We start from the raw sequence: 12,370 nt of genomic DNA, 5'->3' as shown, positions 1-12,370 counted from the left end.
AAAGGGGAGCCACTGACTAGTGACCGAGCATGGCCCGTCTTCAGTGAGGACACCAGAAGGCAGGGGGAAACAGCAGCAGGGCTCACAAGTCAGCTCCCTCTCCGCTTGAGATGGGCTGCAGAGGCATTCTCACTCCTGCTCTCTGGAATCCTTGGGGTGATAGAGACATGGAGACTTCAAGAGGGTTATTCTCAACCCCTAATTAATACAGTAGGAAGCATCTCAAGTAAGTAAGTACATGGAAAAACAACAACAACAAAATGTGACCACATCCGTACCGAGTTCACTGTGGTTACATCCACTTACTGTACTTGATGCCTTGCAATGTCTCTATGTTACATTCCCAGGAATATACCCGTATACTCACTCCTGTATAGGAACAGACTTCTTACAGATCATCAACACTGCAGCTGGGGCTGCCTTTACCCACGTCAGGCCTTCAGTAGGGCTTGAGTATCACAGCTACAGACACTTGGCACATGGAGATGGAGGGGTGCCCTGATCACTGCAGATATGAAAGACCTGCCACAGGGCTCCCTTAGCTCCCTGTAAGGAATTTTGTTGGAAACTCTGCATTTGCAATGGCAAGCACAGAAATAAGTGTCATTTTCTTATGAAATCTCTCTAAGGACTCTCTTAGGACTCCAACTCTGAGAAACAGAGAAGGCTGATATTTACCTTGCTGTCCTGCCCTACTAGCTCCCACCTCCTAAGCATCTGTTTCTCACCAGCCTAGAGGTGGTAAAGGTTTCTGCAGATTCCTCTGAGGGGCCATCACTTAGAGACCACTCCCAGCCTCAGGGGCATCAGATCTGCTCTCACATGCACTGAAGTTCTAACCATGGCAACTAATATCCAACAATTTTAGCAGACTACATTGTATCTCTACATTGCAAGGCACAACATTCCTAGACCCTTGTATCACTTGTGTTGAAAAGAGTTGCCTTTTTGGAATTAGCTAGAGACACACACACACACACACACACACACAGAAACCCTACAATGAAATCTCAGAATGTACTCTCTTGATCTGGACGTTTAAAATGAATTCCCCTAGAGGGCTTCCCAGAGTACTGCTTGATGGCACATGGTTGTGAAGTTTATCCTGGAGTGACTGCAAGGAATGTGCCAGAGCAATTTGTCTGAGAAGACGAGCTGTCCCACCGTATTAATCACAACAATGCACCCTCCCCAAAGATGGTCACAGCCTAATCCCTAGGACCTGCACACAGACTGCCTTACGTGGTGAAATGGGCTTTGCCCAAAGCATACTGTGACGAAGGTTAAGGACCCTGAGACGGGGAGAATCCTGGATTATCCAGGTGGGTGAACCTCTCTCAGCTGCGATCACAGGCAGATGCGACTACATAAAAATGGACAGAGATGTAATGTTGCTGGCCTTGAAGACGGTAAAAGGGGCCACAAGCCAAGCAATGTGGGCAGCCTCTAGAAGCTGGAAAAGACAAAGAAATGGATTCTTCCCTAGAGACTCCAGAAGGAACGCAGCCCTGCCCACACAATTTCATTCCAGTGAGACAAGCATCTGACTCCTGACCTCCAGAACTGTAAAATAATAAACCTGTGTTGCTGTAAGCCAAGTCTGTGGTAATGTGTGACAGCAGCAATTGAAAAATCCTATGTACCCAGGCCAAAGGCTGTAGATCGAAACATCTTGTGTGTAAAACCCTGCTAATCCATCCACATGCTGGAGTAAAAATGAATGTCAGGGGACTTCCCTGGCGGTCCAGTGGTTAAGACTCCCCGCTTCCAATGCAGGCGGCACAGGTTCAATCCCTGATCTGGAAATTAAGATCCCACACACCACGCAGGGCGGCCAAAAATACATAAAGTTAATTACTTAATTTCATTTCATTTTTCATTTCATTTAAAAAGAAGAATGAATGCTAGACTCTGCTCATACCTAAATGCCAGCCTGGGGTCTGTGCTCGGTCAATCTCCCTCCTTCATCCCCACCTGGATTCCAGCTCATTTCCTTTTGTGACCCCCACGCACGTGTTTCTCAAGTCCCCAAGTCCATCCTGTCATAGGACATGTGAAACCTATTTGCTTTGTCTCCCACAATCCCTACTAGGACATAGTGGACACAACTCTAGCGACCTCCGGGCTGGGTGATATTGAGCTCTGAGTGCCCAATAAATAAATAACCACCCATTTTTCCCACGCAAATGTGAGAGGAAAACATTTCTACTTCGCCGCTAATTCAGACTGAAAACCTGGTTTGAGGTCCATGGACAAAAGGTCTTGCTAACACTGCCTATTCTCCACTCCGAAGGCTAGAGCTTGAGGCTGCCCACCGAGGAAGAGTATGGGTCACCAGAACAGAAATGTTTACCCAGGACCGCTCTCTCACATTGGCCCAGGACAGAAAAGGAAGAGAGGGACAGTCCCCCAGTAAGTGAAATATTTAAAATAAACGAGTTACAGCTACTTGAGAAAAATGGATTTGAAAAAACCCTAAATCTCACTTCAAGCTCCAGATATTCAGAATTTCCTTTGAATTCCTCTCATTTCTATTCAGGTATATATCACTGACAAAGGAAATGTTTTGTGTGGAAAACATGACTGGTGCTTTTTGACATTTATTTTGCACTGCACATTTGTATGTTTGAATTTTCTCTTTTGCTTGTGTTGATCACTGTAGAATGAGAGTAAGGTTTACAAACCCTTCCCCAGGTGTGATTTTCTTGAGTCACCTACTGCACTCCTTAACACATTGTACAGGGGGCACAACAGGTATTCTGGAGCAGGAGAAACAGCACGAGAGAAGTTCAAGTCTGTCCTCTTCCTAAATGGCCTTTGGAAAATAACTTCACCTCCCTCAGCACCAGTCCCCTCATTTGCCACACCTGATATGCCAACATCTTGGAGATCATAGTGAGGGCCAGAGGAAATCTGAACTTTGAAGGCATTTACAAGTATTATGTATTGTTTCTATGAATTCAGAAATTATTAAATGTCTACCAAATTAGACCATACATGTGAAGTGGCCTAAAAAGGTAGTATAAATGGAAGGCATGAGATACACAAAACCTGTTGTCAATTAAACAAACATTCAAATTTTCCACAGAGTACCAAGAGGCCATTAGCTTTACGGTACCTAATATTCTAACTTAAAACAAGAACATATTTTATGGGGTTATATATTTTTATTACAGAACTTACATGATCGTTGCATGTCTTGTATCGAATATGCTGTCCTTCACAATTCCTGAGGCAAAAAAGAAAATAAGGATTTCATGGAAGTTGCAAGCAGCAAAAAAAAAAAAAAAGTGAAAAGGTACTCGTAAAACTTTTATTATGGCACATTACCTCAAAGATTCAAACTTTAAATTCTAAGAAATAACTTTCAAGGATCAGGAGGCCAAAAAGTTTCATGGAAGTGTCATGTTAAATAGAGAGTGAACTCTTTAGTTGAATAATGTAACATTATTATTATTATTATTACTATTATTACTATTATACTTAAGCACAGTTTTTCCCCAAGGTCCATATAACCACTGAAATTAATGAATGGTGTGTATGTGCATATAATGTGTGCATATATTTTCTTTTTCAATGAAAAATAAGGGAAAGCTACAGGCAGAAACATTTGTGCAGCACGTCCCTGTAGGGAAGTTTCTCTTCCTCACTTGGCTGAGGTCACCAAGTTAGCTGGGCCTTCTACAACCTCCCTCTCTAATCAATACAACTGTGTCTGTCAGAAATTTGCCTGAGACAATGCTTATATTTTACCTCAGCCACTGGCCTTACTCAACAAATGCTACAAAATAGTGTCAGGGAGGCTTTCTTAGGATACCAATCCCATAGGGTCTGAAGTCATATACATAGATGCATATAAGCTTGAGAACCCTCCAGGGATGACCACCACACACTTCCTTCCCTCCAAACACTTGCTCTGGGACCCTGCCTCCACTCATCTTGCAGGCAAACTTTCCTTTCCAATGTTTGGAATTCCATCCGGCAGGTCCTTTCCGCTGTGCAGTGCTTGCTGCTCTACATTTTACATTAACTCCTTAAAGATAACTCCTCTGTGAATGGCATCTTTCCCAATTTTCCCATGGAGCTATGTGTTTACCCTTTATGCATCCCCGGTCAATTCAATGGCAGATTTGGAGCAACAAAGCTAAACACAGGTGAAACTCGTCATCTTGAATTAAAAGTCAATCATGGGGGGGAGTCAAGGAAGGGAGGGAATACGGGGATATGTGTATAAAAACAGATGATTGAACCTGGTGTACCCCCCCAAAAATAATAAATAAATAAAAAAAATTAAACAAACAAACAAACAAAAAAACGAATAACTGAAAAAAAAATTAACTCCAAGCAAATATGGGATACATGAGCTGACCAGTTACTAAAAAAAAAAAAAAAAAAAAGTCAATCATGACTATGCCATTTGTTTTAGAATAGTTTATCCTGGAAGAACAGAACTTTTAGAAAGTGGATCCAGAGAGATCATCTTTTGCTGGTGTGATTTAAATATGAGACTATATGAAATGATTGAACAAGTCTTTTCAACAATATACAGCTCACTGCACATACTGTCTGACGATTCTATTTTTATCAACTACAAAAAGAGTAAGTGAAAACTAATAATGTGCCAAGAAGTATAAAAGAGGAAAAGCAATCATTAAAAATCCCATCATCAATAATTAGGGATGTTGAGCATCTTTTCATGTGCCTCTTGGCAACCTATATGTCCATCGACAGACGAATGGATAAAGAAGATGTGGTACACATATACAATGGCATATTACTCAGCTATAAAAAGGAACACAATTGGGTCCTATGGAGAGACATGGGTGGACCTAGAGATTGTCATACAGAGTGAAGTCAGAAAGAGAAAAACAAGTATCATATACTAACGCATATACATGGAATCTAGAAAAATGGTACAGATTAAGTGGTTTTCAAGGCAGAAACAGAGACACAGATGTAGGGAACAAACGTATGGACACCAAGGGGGGAAGTGGGGTGGTGGGATGATTTGGGAGATTGAGGTTGACATATATTCACTAATACGTATAAACTAGAAAACTAATGAGAACCTGCTGTACAGCACAAGGAACTTCACTTTGCTGTACAGCAGAAACTAACACAACATTGTAAAACAACTATACCCCAGTAAAAAAACAATCCCATCATCAGACCTTTACCCTTAACACTCTGGCATTTCATCTTCAGTGTTTCTGCCCTGATTTATTTAGATATGAAATCATACAGTCAATTCAACTTTGTATTCATTTTAATCTAATAAGCATTTTCCCATTTTATTAATAACTCCTTGGAAAAAACTGTTTAATGACTACATAATAGCCCATGATACAGACATTATGTTTCTTGTAGTTTTGAATTTGGATGTTTTAAATTATGGTAAAATACACATCACATAAAATTTACCACCCTAACCATTTTTAAGTACACTATTCAGGATCATGAGTGTATTCACATTGTTGTGCAGACATTATCTTTTGTGGGTATTTATGCTGCCTCTTCTTTTTCCCTCCTTTTAAAACTTACACACAGCTTACACACAGTAAAATTCACTTGGCAGGGGGGTGCACAATTTCATGGGCTTTGACAAACCCATACAGTTGTGTAAGCATGACTACACTCAACATGTGACACAGCTCCATCACCCCGTAAATGCCCTCAAGTTGCCCCCCTGCAGCTCACTTCTCTCCACCATCAGTCCCTGGCAACCACGGAGCTGTTTTCTGCCCCATTAATTTCGCCTTTTGCAAAACGTCATGTAAATGGGATCATACAGTGTGTAGTTTTTTGAGACTGACTCCTTTCATTTTTGTTCACATTTAGGATACATACCTAGAAATGGATAAAAAAAATGCCATTCCTTTTATCTCATGACTTCTTCATGGATGCGTTTTTAACTCTTGGTTGGCTAAGTATTATTCGATTGGTTGTTTTTTCAAGAAGGGTAAATGTCTCCCATATTACTGAACATCATACCTCAAATAGGAAAGGCAACGAAGAAGACATATAATTTTTTTCATGACCCTTTTCCCTCAAAACTGTAGACGAGCTTCACATTTAGACTCGCAGAAGTCTGATTTTTATTCTTTTGTACATGTGTTTATTTTTTCTGCCCGGAAGCTTATATGGTTTTGTTTTCAGTATTTGAAATAAAAATTGTAGCCAGGGTGTACCTAGTTGCGTGTTTAGTTTCACTGATTTTGACTGAAAAAATAGTTGGCCTTTTGACTGCAAGACTCACGGTCTTTACTTGCAGTGCTCCATATTATTCTGTTATAATTTTAATTACTGCTCTTGTTGCAAGAATATCTATAATTCTTAAACTAGAGTTCCCTTTCTCTGCTCCTATTATTTCCTTATTGATCTATGACTTTCTCTAACATACATCTCATTTATTTGACCTTCTCTTATACTTCCAAGAAATCTCCTACAGATATCCCTCCAACACAACTGATTTTCTTTTTCCCGCAGTGATTATTTTGTATTTTATTATCTGATACACTTTTTTTTTTTTGGCGGTGCCATGAGGCTTGTGGGATCTCAGTTGCCTGACCAGGGATTGAACTCAGGCCCTGGCAGTGAAAGTGAGAGCCTGGAATCCTAACCACTAGGCAACCAGGGAACTCCCTGATAACTTTGTGATACTGCTCTTTCTTTCTTGGCAATCCTTCTTAAACTCCCCATTCTTCAGCCACATCTCACACCATCCTCACCTTACTTTCTGTTCCAACTGCAGCACGTACCTCATTCTCTTCGTATCTATTTTCTGTGAGGTGCAGTCCCCAATGGGATTTAGAAAGCATACTGGAGAAAGACATTTTGGAGTGAAAAGAACAGCACTATGGCTGCCTCCAAAAGCATTAACTAAATGATAATAACACTTCTGAACCAGAATACAGACCAAGTGTCCAAATAGTTGCCTCTTTTTAATATATTTCTCTTGACTTGGCATGTAGAACGTCTTCGTAGATTATCCCAATAGGTTGACCCAGTCAGTATTTTCTAACACTGTATGTTTCCATCTTTGTGACTCATCAGAGGTATAGCACTTTGAAATTTATTAAACTCTCAGCCAGGCTACATTAAATTTTAAGCATTCCAGAAGCATCAAAATGGGAATCTGGCAAGAAAAATTTATTACGGTAGAGAAGTCTCTCTCGGTCCAAAGGATAGGACTCCATTCTCCTGGGAAACAACAGCTATGCCAGTAGACAAGGTCAGTTACATACACGACTTATTTCATTGTGCTTATTACGTGTCATAAAAGAAGAAAATAAAGTACAGAAAAAGTGAAAGGGTAATTTGAAGTACTCTGCTTTTTTTTGGAAAAGCCCCAACTAAGGAAAGCGGCTAATAGGTTAGGGAAATGATAACCAAAATCCTGTATCATGCTGACTTATAACCCTAAAAAGCTTTTCATTCTAATTTCAAGGGGGCAGGCAACTTAAAAACACATGGCTGAAGAGACTATTTGAATTGATCTAAATACCGGAATAGGAAAACTGAGGACACTTAGAAAGAACATTTTCTTTAAGAGTATTAGAGGGAGGGCCCCAGCCCTCAAACTCCCTGGGAGAACTTTTCTTTCCGCGGGGAATGTGCAGAAGTGGGTTGGCAGCCCGCGCGCAGACTGGAAGGGGGCGGTGCCCTGGAAACAGGGATCCGCGCCGCCCCCACCGCCCCCGCCGCCCTTAGAAAAAGCAGCAGTTGGTGCGGCCCCCTCCCGCCCTCCGGCGGACGCCGCCCGCCGCCGACACGCGGCCCCAGCAGGTGCGGAGCCCGTCCCGCGGGGAAGGCGGGCGAGGAGCTGGGCGGGATTCGGGGTCCGGGACGGCAGGCCCCGCGAGCCCCGGAGGCGGCAGCGCGGCGGAGGAGCCCGCCCCCCTCCCCCCCCGCCCCCGGCTGGACCCGCACCCTGGACTCTGAGGGCCTCGGGAGGGGGAGGGGACCGCGGCGGGGGCGCCGGGGGCGGGGGGCAGCGGGGAGAACCGAGGGCCGATCCCCCGAAGGAGGGGGAGCCGGGGCGAGTCGAGCTCGGGGGAGGGGGCCCCGGAGGGGGAGCGGGAGCGCGGGGGGTGGGAGCAGGCCTCGGGCCCCCTTAGGGGTGGGGACCCCGAAGGACGAGCTTCCCCGCCCCAGCCGGAGGGCGCGGGGGCCCAGCGGGATGCAGGGCGCGGGGATTAGGGGGGAAGCCGGGGGCGCGCGGAGCAGATTCCCCGTCCGAGGGGGGCACGAGTCCCTACGGGAGGGGGTGGGGGGTTCCTCTAAGAAGCGAGGGCGCGGGGCGGAGGCGGCTCGGACCAGGTTCCAGGAAGGGGTAGCCAGGCCGGCGGGGAGGGGCCGGGGGCGCAGACAGGACCCCGGGCTACGCGAGGCCGGGGAGGGTGGGTGCGGCGACCTGGGGGCAGGGGCGCCGGGAGGACGCGGACACCCGCGGGAGGACGCGGAGGGGAGAGCGGATGGGGAGCACCGCGCGCGGGCCGAGCGGGGGGCGGGGCTGGACACCGGGGGGCGACGAGGGACAGCGGGGGGACAGGACGGCGCTCGGCCGGCGAGGCTCGGGCTCCGGGGGCGCAGGGTCGGTGTGGGGTGGTCTGGGGCTATGGGGCGCAGCTCTCACTCACCTCTGGGTGGAAAGCGGCGCAGGAGCCGGAGTCCGGGTTCAGGGTGGGGCGCGGGAGTGCGGGCGCCGGCCGTTGGGGGCCCGGGGCGGCTCTGGACGAGGGCTGACCCGGGAGGGGTCGCCCGGACTGGGGGTGACGGGGGCTCGGTGTGTCGCGCACCGCAACTCCACAGCCGAGCACAGTGGTCTGTGCAGCTCCTGCCACCAGCGCGACTGGAGAGGCGGGAGAGTCGCTGCTGGCGGGGCAGTCGCTGCTGGCGGGGCAGCGGCGAGCAGGCACCAGAACGCCTCCCCGACCTGACGCCCAGTTCGGCAGGTGTCTCGGCAGGGAGGGCGGCAGAGCCGCAGAGCCGCGAGGGCTGTCGGGAAACGTAGTCTGGCTGGGTGGGGGGAGCCACCAGCGAGGAGGCGGGGCAGGCGCGCGGTACTGTGGGAGTCCTAGTCCCGGCTCCGCGGCTGAGGCACACAGAGGCCCCCTCAAGGACTGCAACCCCCAGAGAGCTCCTGCTGTGGCTGCCTGGTATACGGAGGCGGTGGCTCGGGGACCTCAGACCGCCGGGGCGGGGGTTCCCGCTGGCTTCGCGATGGGGGAAGGGCGGCTCGAGCGGTAGCGCCTCGGTCTCCGCAGGGGTGGGGGAGGTCAGGGGCCGCCCCTGCGGGTGGGGACGGGGCTGACGGTCTTGGTCGTGATGGGCGGTGGCAGCTGGTGCCTCCTCTTGTCGCCTTTGGGACTTGGGGGTCTGTGCCCCTTTGCGGGGCTGGGGTCCTCACCGCCCGGGCGAGGGCAGTGGGTGCTGATGTCGCAGCCGCCGCACAGCTGACTCTCGGCTCCCTGGACCCGGCGGAGCGAACTTGTTTTCCCGGTGGTGGCTTTTGTGACCGGTTCCTCCTCACCCTGGGGGTCCGGAACAGTGGAAGTTGCCTAAAAATGCTCAGCTTTGCAATGGCTACATTAATGCACACACATGGAAACTAGGAGCACAGGAGTACCTTTCCATCTTCCGAGCATTTTATCCAGATGACTTCCAAGCTCAGCTTTAAATTTGAAATTTTATCATTCCAAAATTTAAATAAATTGGCTAAATATAAATAATATTTATTAGTATTACTTTCTTCTATAACTTACATAGCAGGGTCCCAGCTTGTACCTAAGAAATTCTCACCACTGTCTGTCATACAGAGTAGTGCTTATCCCAAGGAAACCCTTTTGCATGAGGATTTATGGAACCTCCTGAGAGAGGCTCCGTCGCAAGTGAACAAAATAGATAAAGCTTTAGGATTCAAGAAAATAGAGCAAGTTCAATTATGAATACAATTTGGTTTAATTTGTCTTCTGGACTTGCCACCATTGACTTATATCAAGACACTCTACAGAAAAGGGAACAGGCGGAGTTAAAATTTGTTAAATATATAGATATAGATATGCAAAGAAATGATGTGTATTACTTAAATAAAATTACAAAACTCTACAAAGAGGCCTAAAGTAGACTCGAATAAATGGAGAACATACCATAGTCCTAAATAGCTGAACTCAATACTGTGAAATGTTAATTCTCTCCAAATTAATCTATAAATTTATAACAACTCCAATGAAAATCTCAAAGGGGACTTTTTTGGACCCTAAGAAAACGATTCTAAAGTTCATCCAGTGGAGTAAATGTCTGCAAGAGCCAAGAAAAAACAGTAAAAGAAGGGAAATTAGAGAGATATTGCCTCAATCAAAACAGTATAGAATTGGCATAGTAATAAGCATTCGGATCCATTAAGTTTACAAAAAGAAGAGTCTAGAAACAGACCCAAGTATAAGGACATAATATAGAACCACAAGTCAGTGTGATGAACGGTTTAAAAGAAAATAATAGATAACTTCTTCACAAAAGACACCAAAATGAATTCAGATATATCCCAGAAATTAATACTTTAAATGCTGAAACCATAAAATACAAAAAAAAAAGTTACAGATTTAAAGTTATACAGACTTGATATAGCAAAGACTGTCCTAGATATGTCAACAAAGGTAGAAACCCTAAAGGAAAAGACTGATAATTTTAATTACATTAAAATAAAAACACATAGCATTTTCTATCTCTTCACCAATAGACAAAGGAATAAATATGTGAATATCCACACAAAAATGCAGTAGTAAAAGTACAAGTATATGGGCTGGAAGAAAACCCACCAAATTGCCTCTAAGGATGGAGGGAACAGGTGTAGGAGTGAACTCGGGGGAAAAACACAAAAGGATTGCTAACGGAATGTTTTATTCTCCTCCCAGCCCGCCCATAAAAGATCTGAAGCAAATATGACAAAACATTCAATTTGATGAAGCCAGGTGGTGCTATCATGGATGTGAGTTTTATCTGAATTTTTATGGATTTTGAAATTTCTTTTAAAAAATATTTTGAGGGTAAAAGGCAATCATTAGAGAAGAATGTAAGCCTATATCATATTTAATACAGGTAAATGTGTACCTGCCTAGGGAAAGAAGTAAGAGATTAATTAAAGTATTAGCAGTGGCTACTTCCAGGTGCTGGGCAATTTAAACTTCTGTTTTTGTTTCTCTGCATTTTGTAAAGTTTTTTTTTTTTTTAAGCCAACACTTTAATATTTTCATTGAAAACAAGCAAGCAAACAAACAAAACCACATCCTGCTGACATACAGAAAAGCTCAAGTCAGACAGGACTGAATAGTGAGTTCTAAGTTGGAGACCAGGAAAGTTTATGAAGGAAACCCTGACATACTCATAAACTGAAGCATGGGACTCAACTCGATATTGCACAGACTTCCGTATGCCCTTAGGCCAAGCTACCTCATCCAACCAAAAAAAAAAAAAAAAAATTAAGAGAGGGGTCTGTAGAAATTACCTTCAAATGCAAAATGAAGAAATAATGACTGGAAGCAAGGAGGAGATTTTCCAATAATTTTCACCCACTGTCTCACGGGTCAGTGGGTTTCCTGACTTCTTGCCAAGCTACCTATTTGTAGCACAGTAAGCTCTACTAGAGGCAACATTTCAGCAAGAGTCAAGTGTAAGGAAAGAATAAATACCTGGCAGCTGATCAAGTCTGTCATCGAGAATAAGGGCTAATTAAACCCATACTACTTACTGTTCTAAATAGGCCACTGTCTGGTTCCATGTTCTATACTAAACATCACCAAACAGAGCTGTGTCCTGTCTATAGCTTAACATAAAATAAAATTTTAATTCATAAAAAACACTAAACATTATAATACATTCATCTGGGCTTTTAGATAGGTGAGTCCAAATCGTTTAGGTAAATGGTTAAACTATACACAGCTGGAATTGATTTTTCATTTTGTCGCTTGATAGACTGATACGTTGATATACTGATGTGAAAAGTTGAAAAACATCATCATCTATTCTTTAAAATGAAAGCTGAGAGTTCTCTGCAATATTGTTTTGATTTGTCTCTTTTCCCACTATGCCATCTGTTCAGTTTTTAGAGTCAGGTTTGTTTCCATAACTTCACCTTTACTTACAAAAAAAAAAAAGAATCTTGATTCTAAAATAACTAAAATAGGCAAGTTATACACACAAGGCATCGGCTTTTCTGGTTGAATCAGCAAGATATTTTCCCCCTAAAATGACAGAGAAAATGACACCTCAAGAGGGATCCTCAAGTTTTCCTCCTCTCCTTGGCCATGAAGGTGGTCAGATTTTGCTTTGAAACCCCACTGCTATTTCCTACCAGCCAGTCCTCCTGCTCGTC

The 12,370-nt window shown here is 44.8% G+C and overlaps 1 protein-coding gene across 1 annotated transcript in view; it reads right to left on the bottom strand.

Moving 5' to 3' along the window:
• The window catches only part of LOC130830900 (uncharacterized), a 31,398-nt gene extending 19,687 nt beyond the window's left edge, over positions 1–11,711 (bottom strand). The window contains exons 1-4 of the mRNA XM_057698199.1: positions 11,688–11,711; positions 9,393–9,533; positions 8,640–9,291; positions 3,184–3,229 (exon numbers count right to left, since the gene is read on the bottom strand). Coding sequence (XP_057554182.1) covers positions 3,184–3,229; positions 8,640–9,291; positions 9,393–9,533; positions 11,688–11,711 — 863 coding nt within the window. The remainder of the gene's footprint in view (positions 1–3,183; positions 3,230–8,639; positions 9,292–9,392; positions 9,534–11,687) is intronic.
• Positions 11,712–12,370: the final 659 nt, after the last annotated feature.

The sequence above is a fragment of the Hippopotamus amphibius genome, chromosome 11 (assembly GCF_030028045.1).
Source record: "Hippopotamus amphibius kiboko isolate mHipAmp2 chromosome 11, mHipAmp2.hap2, whole genome shotgun sequence".
Taxonomy (NCBI): domain Eukaryota; kingdom Metazoa; phylum Chordata; class Mammalia; order Artiodactyla; family Hippopotamidae; genus Hippopotamus; species Hippopotamus amphibius.
The sequence above is the reverse complement of the archived record's forward strand: the minus strand, read 5'-3'. Positions and strand labels throughout refer to the sequence as shown.